Source organism: Sylvia atricapilla, chromosome 8 (assembly GCF_009819655.1).
Source record: "Sylvia atricapilla isolate bSylAtr1 chromosome 8, bSylAtr1.pri, whole genome shotgun sequence".
NCBI lineage: Eukaryota > Metazoa > Chordata > Aves > Passeriformes > Sylviidae > Sylvia > Sylvia atricapilla.
The window spans coordinates 30,902,330-30,914,858 of record NC_089147.1 but is presented as its reverse complement, the minus strand read 5'-3'; the positions used below and the strand labels follow the sequence as shown (position 1 = coordinate 30,914,858).

The 12,529-nt window shown below is 44.6% G+C and overlaps 1 protein-coding gene across 1 annotated transcript in view; it reads right to left on the bottom strand.

Annotated features, from left to right (window-relative positions):
- Positions 1-12,529, bottom strand: part of MICU1 (mitochondrial calcium uptake 1) — an 84,488-nt gene that overhangs the window by 17,904 nt on the left and 54,055 nt on the right. Inside the window, exon 10 of the mRNA XM_066324290.1 lies at positions 7,804-8,001. Coding sequence (XP_066180387.1) covers positions 7,804-8,001 — 198 coding nt within the window. The remainder of the gene's footprint in view (positions 1-7,803; positions 8,002-12,529) is intronic.

The following is a 12,529-nucleotide window of genomic DNA, read 5'->3' as shown; positions in this document are numbered from 1 at the left end:
TGGTTTGAAATTCTGTGCAGTGAGGGAATGACAGGAAGGGAACCTGAAGAAAAGGAATCAGCAATGCTCAGGAATAAGGATGCATCTGATAAATTAAAGGGATGGAGACAGGGAAGAACTGAGCAATCTCCTCCCATGTCTGCTCTCCAGACTTGGCTCTGTTACTGCCATCCCTGCCCTTGACAATGCTCCTGCTACCACAGAACAGAGCAGTTTTCCATCCTGCATGCTCCTTGAATAACAGCAAAGTTCAGAAGCAGAACAAGCTCCCAACACTCCTGCAGGAAAACACACAGAACAGCAGAGCTGCAAGCACCTGAGTGAAGCCATTACTTTGAAAAATACCAATATCCAAGTCTCCATGGAACTGCTATACAGTTTTATTAAGAAATACAGCTCCCCCACTGCCTGTTAAGAGTTCACACTGTTTTCTGCTTGACCTTGGCGCTCAAATCCCCAAGAAGAATAAGTTTGCAGGAGTTTAATTCAGCCTAGCAGGAAAAAGGGTCTTGCTTCCTCATCCTTCCTGCATCAGAGGCAAAGCCAGGGCTGAAGCACAGCCAGCAACATCTGGAGGTACAGAACAGCTCTGAATTCAGACAGAAAGAGCAAGAGGACTGAGGTGTTTGTTCATCCAGCAGAAAGAGGAGGCAGAAGGCAGGTATATGCTACAAGAACATGTTCACACAGACATCCCCAACCTCTTGCCCACCAACTTTTGCTGCTCCCTGGCTGTTGGCTAACTTGGTTGTGCACACATAAACAAGAGCATCTGTGCTTAAACAGCTTATATTTCCTAATTCATGGACTCTGATACAACCCCCTACACATTCCTTTGACAAGGTAATGAACCCAAATAGCACTCCTGGGATTTTATCTGCAGGGTCCCAGATAAGGGAGCTGCACTGCAGGAGCTCAGCACTGGATTTACACACCCTTCATAAACCAGAGGAGCCTGTTGGTACAGAGCAAAGCCTTCCACTGCTGCTAATGACGCAATAAATAGAAATTCCAATAAAATCCTCCACGGCTTCCCCTGCAGAGCCACTGCATCAACCACACCGAAGTCTCTTGGTTCAAATACAAGCAAGGCAGCAGTGAGTGTTCTCTCTCCTGGTGGTTGCCCCATGAAGCATCCCTCCCAAACAAGAGGATGCCACAGCTGCTCCTTTGTGTTCCAGCCTGTCCCAGCCATGCTCACAAGCAGCTGCCCCACCATGCCAGCCTCACTGCCACATTCCTGGATCACTGGATATTTTGGTGACCTGTGACAGGACCTAAGGGAAAGGCATGAAGTTGTGTCAGGAGAAGTTTAGGCTGGATATTGGGGAAAGGTTCTTCCCCCCAGAGGGTGGTCAGGCACTGAACAGCCTCCCAGAGAATGGGCATTGCCCCAAGGCTGCCAGAGCTCCAGGAGTGTTTGGATAATGCTCTCAGGCACAGGATGGGATTGTTGGGGTGTCCTAGGCAGGGCCAGGAGTTGGACTCCATGATCTTTGTGGTTCCCTTCATACTCAGGACATGCTGTGATTTTACAGCTGACATGCAGTTGGCTCAATATGCTCTTTAATCCTGAACCTCCCCAAACCACCCCACAGACTCTTCCCCTGCCTTTCAGAGTGAGGCACCGGGAGGGTTTGATTTCTCTGGTGCAAATTGCCTCACTTGGATGAGGGAGGAATCAGTTAGGAACAGCATTTATGGCATCTTCTGACTGAGGCACAAAGACCAGCTTTCAGTAACTCACCCATGACAGTGAACCCCTCAACAGCATTCCCCCTGCTTAATGGAAAAAAGGGACTGGAATTCAACCTGCCTTGGATCTCAACTAAACTTTCCCTGGTGCACATTTAGGCATTTCATTACCTGCTCTGCTGTTCCTGATTGATGAAAATGACTTGCCTCAGACTCCTTTACGGTGACTCCTCGTGTTTACTGAGACAGTTATATCTCCCTTCTGTCTTTCCTTTAAGCTGCACATGCCATGGCCTCATAACTTATCCCTATCCTCAGATTTCTTTTTTTCCATACAACTGTTCTACTCTGAATTCTTTCCAAATCTTTGGCTGACACTGAACAAAAACTGAGTACCAGCTTTCCCCCAAACCTAACTGAGATAGTGCAGTCAACCTGAAAGCCTCATGTGACCCTTTCCACTCACATGCCAAGACAAAAGCAGGCTGCCAGCTCTGAATGCTGTCAAAACCTGAGCTGTCCAAATCACTTCCCCTGCCTACCTAGAAATTCCCACATTACATATGTGTATGCTAGACTGTGCCTCCTTAACTACAGAGTTCCCTGATGTGAAACTATTCACAGTGGTTGCATGATCCCACTTCTAACTGGACATGTCACAAAATTCTGTCACCCACCACACTTTCATGGCTATCCATCAAAGGCAGGGACATCAGCCTTACTTCTGGTCCCTAAATCTCTACCATGGGAGATGCAGAAGGAGTATGTAGGTCTGCAGGGTCTTCCAGTAACTTCCCTCTCCTTGGCACTAAATCTATCATGGCTTTGTCCGTCTCTGACTTTACTAAGTACTTCTGGAGGGCAAAAGCCTTCATACCCAGATCCTCTTTTCCTCCAGAGCTGTTTAAAGGTTATTAGTTATCAACACACCTTTTATCTAGTCAGGTCCTGACAACAGTGGCACAGACACTCATCCTCTGGGATAAACAGAGGACTCATGGGGCACACTTTAGGCTTTCTGTATTTAGCCATCAGCCCACCCTCCTCTCCTTCCCCTGCCACCAGGTCAGGAAAGCACTAACAAAGAACACAAACAACTTTTGTACCTGTCATTAACTGCTCTACTGAAGAGGCAATTCTACTAGTGCTGGTTTGGCTTTTCAGCTGTAAGGATCATGTGAAAGAAGAGAAAGCAAATCTGGAACTAAAGCAGGAATTCTAGATATACAGGTTATAGATACAGAACTAGTTATAGAACTGACAAAACTACATAAGTACACAAAATCCATTACAGGATTGCTGAACAGGCAGAATTCATGAGGAAAAAGGGAAAACATGACATTCCCCCATCATTGTTCCCACATGGGCTGGGTCAGTGGTGAGGCCGAAGTGAGAGGATCAGCAGGTAAATGACAGCTTTGAGAGACAACACAGCTTATCATAACAGAGACTGTTATAAAGGTGATTTAAAATCTAAAAATGTCTTGTATAAGTCTGACAGCAAATTGACCTCTAAAAAGTCCAGTTTTGGGCCCCTCCTTACAAAGCTCAGCCAATCTGACACTGTCAGACTTCATTTTTCAGCTACTCAAAACAATTTACTTAAGTTACTCATTTTCTCCCCAAATGACTGCAGCAGAAACAAAGATCTGTGACTCATTACTGCAAGCTTTGTTGCCTGTGTTAACAAATCACTGAAAACATGTATTGCTCTGCCAGCCTATATAAAAAGCAAGGCAGAATCCCAAAAAAACTTGAATAAGCTGGTAACAACAGAGCAGTTTTTAATAACTTCTACAGGATTACTTCGATACGAACTATTAAAATACTGGGACTCAGAAAGGCACTTACAGATTTAAGGTATTACCCTAAAACCAACAGAGCAGCATCCGAAATGCCTCCTGAAACCAGAATATTTGTTAAGACAGGCCTGAGATCCCAACGGATCTAGGACTTTCTAATGAGGTGTGTGCAGATGGAAGAGCATCCATCACCCCTTCTTCATAAAAATAAAACTAGGCAGTAACTGTATCGGCACTGGCCATGAAAACAGGAATTTCCAGGATAAAGAAGTTACTCCCACATCACCTGTCACTGAACAGACACAGAAAATAAGGAATTTTCCAGATGACAGCAATGATGTCTTGTACCTTTGCCATATTCTTACAGAATGCTATTTAACTTTCCTTGGAAGATCCTTTTCTTGGGGGGGACATTGGGGCATCCTTAATCCTTGGGTAAAAGGAAAAATATGAAGACTAATTCAGTGCTGTCAGCAGGTTTTGGGTTGCCTTGCAAAAGTGACAAAGACATGGAGAACAAAGGGCTCGCACATCTCTTCTACATGCACTTCCAGAATCCTAAAAAGATTTAGACTGGAAGAGCCCCACAGGCTGGCTGGGACTCCTTTTGGTCCACCAAGGACACAGGAATATCTGGGACAGGCACTAGCAAGCAGAAATAGCATAAAGGATGATGTCAACTCCTATTCATCTTCCAGACTCACAGAGAACTTTCACTCAAAGACCAAAGAAAGAGCCCAACACCACCTGTCCGAAGGGGACACGTGAGAGCTGCAGAGCCTGTCCAGACAAACTTGTCACTCTTTATCAAGGTAAGCCACAAGAAAAAAGGGATTTCTGGCTGTAGGACCTTGCCAGGAGCCCCGTTTGCTGGGCTGGCTCCTCTGGATCAGCCTTAGCTAAGCAGAGCCACCTCATAACCCAAAGAAATGACCACAGCTTTCTCCAAGTGCCCAAACCCCAAAAGGTTGAAATAAGACATTAAAAGCTTCTCCTCTACCTCTGGCTGTGGTTACTTTCCTCATCCTTCCCTTCCTGCAACTGAGTTGACTGCTGAGTCTCCATAAAATGATGGAAAATACACTTGCATTAAAAAAAAAAAAAGCAGAAGAGAAGAAGAAAACACGAGGCCATGGTTACTTAAACCTGCTGTCAGCACTTCAGCCATAAGGAATATTGAAATGTTCAGGGCTTTGTCTGAGTTAATTCCTCTGTGAGAGTTTCCGCTGAATCTTAAGCAAGAAATATGCATGGATATTTTGATAAAAAAGAAAAAGAACCAAAATCAGTAAGAGGAACGATAAAGTGGGTTCAGATGGTCAGAAACTATTGTTCCACCTTCAATCAGCAGAAAATAGCTCAAGTGTATGAACTGTAGAAATGCCTGGATCTGAGCTGAAGGGAAAACAGCTTTAAAAAAAAAGTCTTTCTTAAAGTAGCTTTCTTTTGGAAGAGACAAAGCCAGCACCCTGGTTTGAGAACAGAGCCACCGGGTCACTCAGGGGCTGCACCAGCCCCAGGAGATTCTCCAGACCTGTATTTCCCCAAGGACTTCCCCAGAGCTCTGAACATGAACAAAAACTGGGTTTCAGATCAACATCCCAGCTTCAGACCATGCTCCAGTTTTACTGAGCCAGCAAAGGCTGTGTAGATGAGGGAACAAAAGTTCAGCTGAGCACCACTTCTCACATTTTCCTGATTTACATGGGTCAGAGTAAACCCTTCTGTTCTCAAGAGACATCTCATCTCTGGATTGAGGCACTTTTTAAGCAGCTGAGTTCATTAGGGCACTCCCTGGGAAAGGAACAACACAAACCCACCAGACATTGGTGTGAAAAGCTTCTTATCTGTGAACGAACACATCAAATGTGAAGCAAGGAGAAAAGATGGGAGAGCAAGTCAAAAGAGATAAAAGCTGAAGAGGAGAGAAGCCATGTTGTATAATGCTGAGGACAGAAATAGGCCTGTTTTGCCTAAATCAATGAGAGCTATGAACAGTAAAATCAGGGCTCTAGTAGCATGAACGCAGGGAAAAGTTAAGTTTGGCAGAACAGAACCATCAATGTTTCAGTGGAAATGAGTATCAGGAATGTCAAGCACAGCCTGGTGCTGTGCTCAAGGGTGCTGGCAGGGAGTGAGTAATGATGCCTTTATGATATTCAGTAACTTATCCAGACATAAATATCCTTTATTGCCCTCAGTTATAAATAATCTGTTAGAAAAGGAACTGCTATTAGCCAGGAAGAGGCACAATTGACTGAAATCATCAAAAAATAAATTGTCACAGCAGAAAAAGAAGAACAAAAGTATCATGAAACTGAAAAAAAAATCCCCTTTGCTTCTTAATGAGGGAAGTGGGGACCCGTAGAGAGAGCACAGGGTCAGGAGTACTCCAGTGCCTGCCCCCAGAGTGAATATGGCAGTGGAAAAACCAGGGCATAGAATAATCTCTGTTTCTGTTGCTTTTGCATTCAAGTTAACAGCTGATGTTTCTTCACCTTAAAAAGTGTTTTATTCCTATCAATTTGCAGAGGCGCTGAAGAAGTGACACAGTTCACAAAGAACATTGCCTTCAAGCAGCCCATTCTCCCTGCAAAGGCAGGGCCATACCACCTGCTTTAATGGCCATGAAATGAAGGCAGTGAACTGGGCAATTGCCTTCACAAAAATAAAATAATCAGTCTTTGGGCCAGTTTCTTACTTGGATTTGTAAGCTCCAAATAAAAAAGGGGATAAATTCAGTTTTGAATTGCAATGACTGACTTGATAAGAACTTAATAAAATGCTAATCACACAACCTGAGCATGTGAGCAATAATACACCAGACTAAAGTGACAGAGCTCTGAATTCTGTGGTCTTAACAGGCTGGGGGGCATCTTCTTGCGCACAAATCCTGATTTCCAATGCAAATAAAAGCCTGGCTTTACTCAAGCCAGGTTGAACCTTGGAGCCTGATGCAGTGATAGGCACCATTTCCAACTCAGTCAGCTCTACCTGGGAGCTGGGACCAACCAACAAGTATCCTGTTGTTGTCCTTGTATTGATTTTATACAAAAGAACCAAATTGTGATGGGTGATTAAATTCAGGTTATGTGACTAGGAGCAGGAGGCAGGGAGCCACTCTTGAAACTCAGGATAATGCAAATTAAAAAGGAGACTAAATTCAGAAGAGATGGACAACACTTCTTATAAAACATCCAGGATTGAACAACAGAGGTCTCATTATACTGATCTCCTATTTAGGAGGATTTAAACAAGCTTTGAACGCTTTCCTGCAGTAACTTTCAGAATGATGAAGCAAACAGAACAGGTGGGGACAAAAGCAGAGATGAAGAGTTTCAAGAATGTTATAAATCCTGGTCCTTTAGGGCCCAGCTTACTGATTAGGACTGAGACCAATCTTCCTCAGTGTTCTGGGTTGAGCTGCCTCCTATCCCATATATCCATCCCATATCTTGGATATGTCGTTATGTCTTGCAGCTGAATCCCGCCCTCTTGGGCGGGAGCCTGCAGTTCTTGCTTTCTTTTTCTTTCTTGGCTGTTTCGGCTCTTGCTTTAGCTAGCTCGGCTGCTTTTGCCTTTTTCACTTTGCTTTGCTCTCCGGCTGCCCCTGCCGCCGTTTTTTTTGCCCCCGCTGCTTCTGTTTGATTTTATTTTCCCTCCTTCCTTCTTCCCCCTCCCCCTCGCCAAGGTTTGAACCGGCTCCGGACCTGACCTGACCTGAGAAGTTGGGGAAGTCCCGGGCCAGACAGAGACGTGTCAGCACCCTCCTCATCACAGTAACCCGTCTTTCCCACTATTCGGTGTTGGGGAGTGTATTTTTGTCAATAAACCGGTTTTTCCACTTTCCTCCGAGGTATTTTCCTTCCCGAACCCAGGGCTGTGGGGGGGAAGGGGTGGTGGAGGTTTGGTTTAGGGGACTCCTTTTGGAGGTTCTTCCTAATTTACTCCAAACCAGGACACTCAGCAAGGCAGCAACAGGTCACTCAGGACCTCTCATTTTTCCCTTAAATCATCTCAACCAGCAGTGCCAAGGCAACGGCCAGGTTTTTAGAGGGACACACACAACCCCCCTTAAGTTGAAGCTGCTGCTCCAACTTCACAAGAGCAGCCATGAACAAATGCTGGAGATGCTCCTTGGGGAGTGCCACAGACACGGAAGTGCTCATCAGGAATTTAACAGGTTGGATTGTAGAAATTCCTTCTATACCCTCCCCAGGCTCTTGCTCCTTCTCCAGAAGCCCCATCCTGCAGCACAATCCATGCTGTCGTGCCCTCCCCTGTACAAAAAAACACCACCCCAAACCTCGAGCTTCAGAATGTCGTGCTGCAGCTTGCGCTGGAAGTCCAGGAAGTGGGAGATGGTCAGCTTTCCCTTCAGGTCAGCCCCGAAGAAGTAGGTGGTGAGTGCGGAGTTGAAGCCGGTCTTGAGGGTGTTGCCAGTGGTGGAGCGGTCCCGGTGCCGCATGCCCATGCTGGTTTGGGAGCGGATGATGCTTTGCACCTAAAAACCACAGGGAGGATGTCACAATCAAAGCCACACCAGTCAAGTGCCGGTATGAAGCACTTCACGCTCAGCTGTGTCATGCTCCTTTCTTTGCCACTTAAAACAATTCTCAGGAGACACAACAATTCAAAAACGTGGCTGAACTTTATAGAATCACAGAATGATTCGGGCTGGAAGTGACCTCAAAGACCACCTAGTTCCAAAAGCCTTCCATGGGCAAGGACACTTTCCACTAGACCAGGTTGCTCCAAGCCCCATCCAGCCTGGCCTTGAACATCTCCAAGGATGAGGAGTCCACAACCTCTCTGGCCACCCTAGGCTTTGGTTTTTTCAGTCCACTTTAAAGAAAGAGAATCAAGTTCTTAAAATGAGTTTTATGAAACAATTCAGTCAGTTTACAGACAAACATTCTAGTGCTGATCCTACCCCTGGTCAGCATGGCAGCTTCTTCCCAGCAAAATCCCAGAAGGTGAGAAAGCTGCAGCAATTGTGGGGAAGAAAAAAACTCTTCAAATGTTTTAGAGCTTCCACTGCTTTATTGCCTATCCTTGTGAGCTCACACCAACCCCAGTCAGCTCAGAACACATTTCTTCCCATTTATGCACAAATCCTGGGGTTCTCACTCCAAGGGCACCCTCTCATTGCTGCCTGTTGCTCTCTGTCACAGCTGTAAGTTCCTCCATCCCTGGGCCTGTGCCACCCAGCACAAAAGGCTCTTCAAAAGTACTTCCCTACCCCATAAAAGACACCAAGAGGTTTACCTTGAAGGATGTGGCAGCCTGTGTGTTATTTTAAGGGTTCTGTGCAAATTTAAGGGGGCAGCCAAACCAAATGGAGCCATCTCCTCTCTCCATCCTCAAGTATCTCACTAAACTATCCAAGTCCATCTGAGTGATTATTGCTGGGATATGAGAAGCCAGGCTTATTCTCTGTGTAGTAACTGATCTCTTCCAACAAGGCAGCAAAAGGATCAATATTAAGGACAGCAAGTTTCAAAAAGGAGAGGGCAAAAAAGCCAGGCTTCCCAAAGCTGCAGCAAACACCGCTGCTTTGCCATCAGCCTCTTCCCCTGCTGACAAAAGTTGGAAGAGAAGAAGAAAAGCAGCTGCCAGGAGCTCCAGCTGTCACAAGGATGCCAGAACCTTGTTATTGTCGTATTCAGTGTGTTCAATCTTTTCCTAATGAGAGAGTGAGAGCTGGAACAGCCCCAGAGGAGATGCTCTGGAGGAAAACACAGTGCTGTTGCTGGTGGGTTCACCTTGCTGGAAAACCCTGCATCCCAACCACAGGCTGCTGGCTGTTCTTCCACTACAAGGAAAAGCAAGTTAAAGAGAAAATCAAGAGGGGAAAAAAGCACAGAAAAGTGGTTTTCAGGATTTTTGGTCACTCTGATATGACGAAGGATGTGGGGTTACCTAATAGTGGCCTTCCAGTACCTGAAGGAAGCCTGCAAGAAATATGGAGAGAGACTATTTACAATGGTAATGGCTTTACACTGAAAAGAGAGGAGCTTGAGACTAGGTATTAAGAGGAAATTCTTCTCTGTGTGGGTGGTGAGGCCATGGCAGAGGCTGCCCAGAGAAGCTGTGGCTGCTCCATCCCTGGAGGTGTTCAACGACAAGCTGGACAGAACCTGGAACAACCTGGGATAGTGGAAGGTGTCCCTGCCCATGACAGGGGGGTTGGAATGAGATGATCTTTAAAGTCCTTTCCAATCCAAAGCATTCAGGAATTCTCTGATTTCTGCACTGTAAATAGCAACTCCTTAGTTTGCTTTGTGCTCCACTGTTAACTGTGAGCTCTGCGTGCAGCATAGTTTGGAGACAAATATTTATAAACTGTCTGAAGCAAGGCAATTTATAGCCAGCTTGGAAAACTGCCCCTGCTTCTGCATGAGTGTTTACCACACTGCAGACTGCTCCACAGAGCAGCTTTTCCTGGGTGTTATTTATATGGAATCCTATGGCACTCTTTACTCTCCCATCAGTAACAAGTGTCAGATAGGTTGAAAATCCACCTGTGGGCACTGGAAACAAAATGATTTAACCAGTCCCTGTTTTGGGTAATCCTTTTAATGCCCAGAAAGGCAGGCACCACTGCAAGGAGCTGCCCTCACCTACCTCACCTCATCAATCGTGCAAGGACGTGGAACTCTGAGATGCTCCACTGTTTTTTGGTTCATATTTCAGCCTAAGTGTTTGTGATGTTTCATCTTTTGTACCACATGAGGGAGGAAAAAAAAAAAAAGAAAATTAAAATAGTTAAAGAATCAAAGAGAAATCACCAGTAACACTGCCTGCAAGTTTTCTACTTTTCAGCCAGCCTTTCTTTAAAAACAAAGGAGTAAACTAACAATTTACATGCCAAAGGATGACGAATTGAAGGCAATACTAATGTAGGCACCACATTATTCAGGACTAAGCACTAACCACGTGCCTCAACTGGATAAAAAACCTGAAACTCTTCAGCAAGGCCTGAAGAAATTCAGTATTTTTTTTTACTAGGTAGTTAAAGCCTCCAACTTAGTCACATGTTAGCTATATTACTGAAGTATTTTTCTTTCTTGATGAGGTTTTCAGACATCAGTAAGAAGGAGGATCTGCTGTTGACTACCTTCAAAGACTATGTGTGAGGAAGGAGTAGGAAGTTCATTCCCCATGTGCTCTCAGCCAGCAGGGGTGGAGTGATGCTTCTCTGATGGTCCTTTTCTTCCCCCTTTTTTTCCACCCGTTCTCCCCAAAATGATGTTGCTCTTTTAAACTGCTGCATAATTCCCTGACAGGGCCAGTTCCAGCTTCTCCTGCCAGGTAAGATTTACAAGACAAAGCTGCAAACCCTGCCATCCTTCATGCTCTTCCCCAGGCATCTTTATAAGGAGTGAAAAAGAGGATTTATCCTATAAACAATTGTTTGTAATGTTATATGCTTGCATAATGAGATATATGTGCCTGCAACTTGGGGCTGTGTTTGCTCTTGCAGCAAATCAGTATCTTCGCAGATACCTTCCCACTTTCCAGAACAGCTCCTTTATCCTCTGAATCTCAGGCTCTGGAGGATCAGCCTTCATCCAAATACTCTGATGCTAACCAGGAATTTTATTCCTTTCCATACAGGCAGTGACACATGTAACCAGCTTAACAAAAATACCTTCCCCTTCCAAGAGATGTTTATGTGACTTAATGTATATAAAACTTCCCCTGGCCTACTGGATGATTTGAAATTATTTAATTCAATTTTGTACCCTCATCTTCATAGCAATTAGGAAACATTCCTGCTGTAGAAATGTTCCTTTTTCACTTTACATGGCTCCAATAAAAAAGCCAAACATGTCACCTGTGTTAGCGCCTTGGCATCGCAGCAATTTTAGTAGGAGGTTAATCATTCTCTGCTTTTTTTAAATTCATCTATCTCCATAACTGATTTAATGCTAGAACATTACAACTACCATAAATCACTTTTTGGACTGTTCAAGATGATCACATAGCTGCAGTGGAGTGCTATGTCCATGCACTATTCAGACAAAAAGAAGAAGAGCAATTTTCACTTGGGGGAAAGAAGGAACATGAACAAAACCCCAGGTTTACATTTCAAGCTGTCAAGTGAAGTGATATCAGACTACAGATAAACACATTCCAGTCTCCTCATAGTCCAAAGTGTGCATCTAAAACCCTGCATGTACCCAGATATATTCCATGGCTCTGGAGCAAGCTCGTGATGATGGCATCATACACACAGGTAATAATTTAAGGAGGACAACAGAAAGATTAAAAGGGAGGGTAATTCAACAGACCTCCTTTACTACTGGTTCTTCCCATTTATAGCAAGTGCCCCAAGAACAACCTTGTAGAGACTCTTCTGCAGTTAATTACTCACTGAGCCAACTGATGAGTAAGAATCTGTCCCTGGATTCTCCAGGGCTGCTTTGTTCTCAGGTAGCACTTTGTAAATGCATTTAAATTTCCTTTTAGGAATGGCACACATAGGTGATTCAGGATGTGATTTCAGGGTGTTTATAAGTTCCCAATATCTTAAGGCTAGAAACAGGCAAGAAAAATCATGCTCTTCTGCCTGGGGAGTGCAAATCTTTTCCCCACTGACAGCTGGAGCCTTCAATCTATTCTCACTTGGATACAATCATAAATCACAGCTTATAGGAGGAGTTCACCAGTATCAGACATGAAGACTAAATTAATTAAAAAACCTGCGGCAAAGCCCCTATTGATGAAGCCTTGAAAGTAGAGGACTAATGAAAATATGCTATAGATAACACGTTTTTGGATTACATTGGAATAAGTGGATAAATTCTCCTCTGAAGCAGACTTACCTTGGCTATTCTCTGAAGACAAAGTTAAGGAATGCAGTAGAAGCTGTGAAGGCAGTAGGATCAAAATCCCACTTTATCAGCAGAGTGAACAAAAGCTCTTTGTCTACCTCGAAGGAGACTTTTTGTAAGGAAATGTTACAGAATCACTGAATGGTTTGGGTTGGAAGGGACCTTAAAGTTCATCCAGTTCCACCCGCTGCC